General features: G+C 43.6%; 1 protein-coding gene across 1 annotated transcript; it reads right to left on the bottom strand.

Annotated features, from left to right (window-relative positions):
* Positions 1-534: 534 nt before the first annotated feature.
* Positions 535-3021, bottom strand: tmem125 (transmembrane protein 125). The gene has a single exon (XM_033028861.1). The coding sequence runs from the start codon at positions 1623-1625 to the stop codon at positions 963-965; it is 663 nt and encodes a 220-aa protein (XP_032884752.1). The 5' UTR covers positions 1626-3021; the 3' UTR covers positions 535-962.
* Positions 3022-3970: the final 949 nt, after the last annotated feature.

The raw sequence follows: 3970 nt of genomic DNA on the forward strand, positions 1-3970 counted from the left end.
CACCTATTCTATCTTTACGTCATGCCTTTTATCTTTTAATCTCTGGCCATCTGCCGCCCCTCACCTGTATCCACCTATCACTCGCCATGCTTTGTCCTGGCCGTCCTCAATTCCAGCTTTCTACACCCACACCCCAAGCAAAACAATCAGTCTGAAGGAGGGTCCCAACCCGAAACATCACCTCTCCATGTTCTCCAGAGATGCTGCCTGACTCGCCGAGTTAATCCAGCATCTTGTGTCTTTTTTGTAAACCAGCATCGTCAGTCCCTTGTATCTCCATAATGAGAAAGTCCATTTTAAACAAAGAATGCGTAATAGAAATGCCTCAACAACAAATGACCAAAGTATTGAAACCATTACCACCCCAGGAAGATATTTTTAACTAATAAACAGCCGGAAATGTACTTATTCAAACAGTAAGTGCTGCAACAGTTTTTTAAAAAAGGCATTAAGTAAGAGAGATGATAATGGATCAGGCAGATTAAATAACAAAGGTGTACTGGTAACGAGATGAATAGAAAACAATTCCACTCTTAAATATTTAACATGTATTTGCATTTATTATTAGCAGCCACACAGCACCTTTTGTTAGTGACTTGGCTGAGGCATAGCATGTTTGTGTTTGACATTAATTCTATTTAGTCCTCTGAACTTCTGCAGCCCAAAGCGCTTTTTTGTGAGTGTCATTTTGTGACAGCTACAATTGTAAGACTCTAGTCATTTGTGATCATCAACAGATAAATAGTTTCATCAGCAAATCTCAAATCTCTTCTCGTAGTCAATGCCCTCCACCGCAAGTCTCCACCAAAATTCAAGATTACTCAAACAAATTGATCTCGACTGGCATTAATTGGTCTTGTTAAAAAAGCTTATTCGTGGCGTTACTTGTTCAATGTTCACCATAAAAATGAGGCACATTAGTCCAGTCATTTCACTGTTTGAACAGTCAGTCAGTGCCCATTTCAGATCAAGTTGGCTGCACTTGATGAGACTTCCCTTTGCCTCCCCTGTGCAGTGCTTGTAGATATTACATAGATGCTCAGCTCTCCCCCACCTGAAGCCCCGGGTACTATATGGGGACAAAATTTGAAGATGACGCTGTAGACTAAGAGGACAAGGAGGATAATGGAGCCGGACAATGTAATGGCAACACCAGCGATGAACATGTCGCTCCAGGACCTCGGTGAGAGGCGAGGGTCGGAATTCGCCAGGATTATCAGCACGTAGCCACAAATAAGTATGACAGACCCAGCAATCAAAATAAGCAAATAATCAATGAGCCCTCCACTCCTTAGCTTGTTGATCTGGGTCCGGTTCCTCATGCAGTTCATATCCTGGATGGCGGAGCTCAGTAACTGTTTTAGGAGGATGCCCAAAGCCAGGAGACACATGACAGTCCCGACTCCCAGCCGCCACTCGCTCGATTTACTAGTTGCCGTGGACAATAACACGATTCCCCCCAACCCGGTCCCCAGAATGAGCACCACCGCCACCGAGTAACACAGGATCGAACGTTTGAGATCTTGGAACCACCACAGTTCCACCTGATCCTCCAAGATGCTCTGCTGGATCCGTATAGGGTTTGCAGGGGAACGGCCGGGTGTGATCTCCGATAGCTCCGGCATCTGGAGATGTTTGCCCAGCCTTCACCAAAGGGGAAATAAATATTAAAGCCAGCCTGCAAAAATATACAAGATGCCGGGAAAAAATAACAAACAGTAAATCTCAAGCGAGTCTCAGTCTGAAGAAGGGTCTTGACCCGAAGCGTCACCTATTCCTTCTCTCCAGAGCTGCTGCCCGGCCCGCTGAGTTACTCCAGCCTTGTGTGTCTCTCTTCGGTATAAACCAGCATCTGCAGTTCCTTCCTACACACTTCGAAATTGAATGGTTGTTTGGTAGAAATCGTCCATGTTAATCGACCAGATTCATAGGGTTAGAACTTGGAGAGAACTTGTGGGATGCCGCATGAGATCAGAGAGTAGCAACTTCATGAGTTAGAAAGTAGCATCCACTTCACACCAGACTCGATTCTTCATTTCAATTTGCTGCAGATATTTAAAATTCAATGTTATGCCTTCAGTATCATCCATTTGTATTTGTTTTTCATTCGGGTTACCTGGAAGATTATTAATAACACAGTCTCAGATGCATGCTCCACTTTGTATATGCTTTGAGTGCAAAGGAAACTCCTTAATAAGAGTGCAGGTTGATAAGATGCAATCGTTCACACTGTCCACAATTCCGAGCCCATCCTATGAAATCACCCAGTATCTTTAAGCACAACTCATAGCCTAATTCTCTTCCTTACTTGTTCCAGCAATGACGATGCTTATGTCCCATCTCCCAGGCTGGCGTTGAGGAAAGTTGAAATGATCTCACAAGACAAGATATTGTGGAGTTCCCCAGTCGTCGGCCGAGGCAGCTTTTCTTAACGCTGGCCTTCAAATCAGTGCTATCCCTCCATGTTGAATCTCTCCAGCAATTCGCTCCTCATTAATAATGTGCTTCACCCAGCGGTGCAATCTCACACGATGGTTTTCTCAAGACAAAGTTTATATCTAATGTAGATGCGACCTGTTATGAAGCAGTCCAAAAAAAAAAATTCGGTCAAGATAGACTTCATGAAATACTGCAATTGCAACGAGTTTTTGCAGCTTTATCAGCTGAACCTGCAAATAGTCCAACGTCTCAGGATGGTTTCGCTGGAATCACACAGGCTCCGGATTGGATGTTCTTTCCACGATTTCACCTTGATCTATTCCAGCCCTCTCGCTGGCTAAGGTGTTCAGTTTCCAGATCGTTTACAGACCGTCTTGAAGCAGGTAACTAATCAGTGCAGTTTCCACGCCGGTGAGGGCGATGATGCGTTGCACCAGGCAGCCTTCCCGGAGAATAAAGTAAATACATTGTCAGTTTGCATTCTGCAGTTTGGCAGATGTTTCCAGAATCTTGTGGGTGTTGCCTGGCCTCGCTGTTTTCCACTCACTTTCAGGTAAATCTCCTGTGAGCGAAGTCTGACTCCGCCTGGCTCCACCCCAACTCCCACCAAGGCTCAGCTTGGCAGCATCTATTTATTTTTTTCAGACCGTTCCTTTGACAAGCATTTTGTTTTATGATCAAATGACCCAGCTCTGCTCAGATAGCTTTAACAGGGTTGTTTGTGTGTGGCTGACCGCCCCCAAACTGCTTTGCTCAACTAAAGACCTCCTTGGTGAATTTATAAACCAGTTGCAATTCTCATGGAGTTTACCTGGAACTAGTCAACCAATTAATTCCACCCGAGGTGAATTTCAAGAAGCACAATAACATTTGTACATTTACCACACAAATTATTAATTTGCGGAGGAGACATTGAGTCAAGTAGCTTAGCATTTTAAATATGAGTATCCAGGAATAACCATCAATGTTAAAAATTTGTTATTTAATCTCAGGTAGAATTTCTGAAAGGGCACAAAGAGTTTTATGTTAACATGTTTTATATTATCTGCACTTTCATACTAAAATATCTAAAGAGAATTTTGACAACCCCTGACTGGATCTCTCTCTCTCTCCCACACACACACACACACACACACATCATTTGTTTTCTTGCTGCCATTAGCTTGAATTGCTTCATGCATTATACTTTATTTCTCATCACTGGTGAGTGAGTGCAATCTTTGTTCAACCAACAGAACCTTTCTGTCGTCCTTGTGCAGCTGGGAATGGTGGGAAAGTTGCTACAAAGTGGTGTGTCTGTGGAGCTGAAGTGCCAGCTGGTACCATCCCTCCATAGGTAACACGTCCTCTTGTATTATAAATAATGGAGCCCGCTGGGGGTGTGACTATTGTCCTCGTCTGAATGCCTGGCCAAGTGATGTCATGATTCAGGGCTGTGATCAGTGTAACACAGCTGGTACAGTAAGCAATATTGTTAGAGGTTTTCTGATCATAGAATGCCAATCTCTTATTTATTTCTTGCTTTCAATAG

This window comes from Amblyraja radiata, chromosome 10 (assembly GCF_010909765.2).
Source record: "Amblyraja radiata isolate CabotCenter1 chromosome 10, sAmbRad1.1.pri, whole genome shotgun sequence".
Lineage (NCBI taxonomy): Eukaryota > Metazoa > Chordata > Chondrichthyes > Rajiformes > Rajidae > Amblyraja > Amblyraja radiata.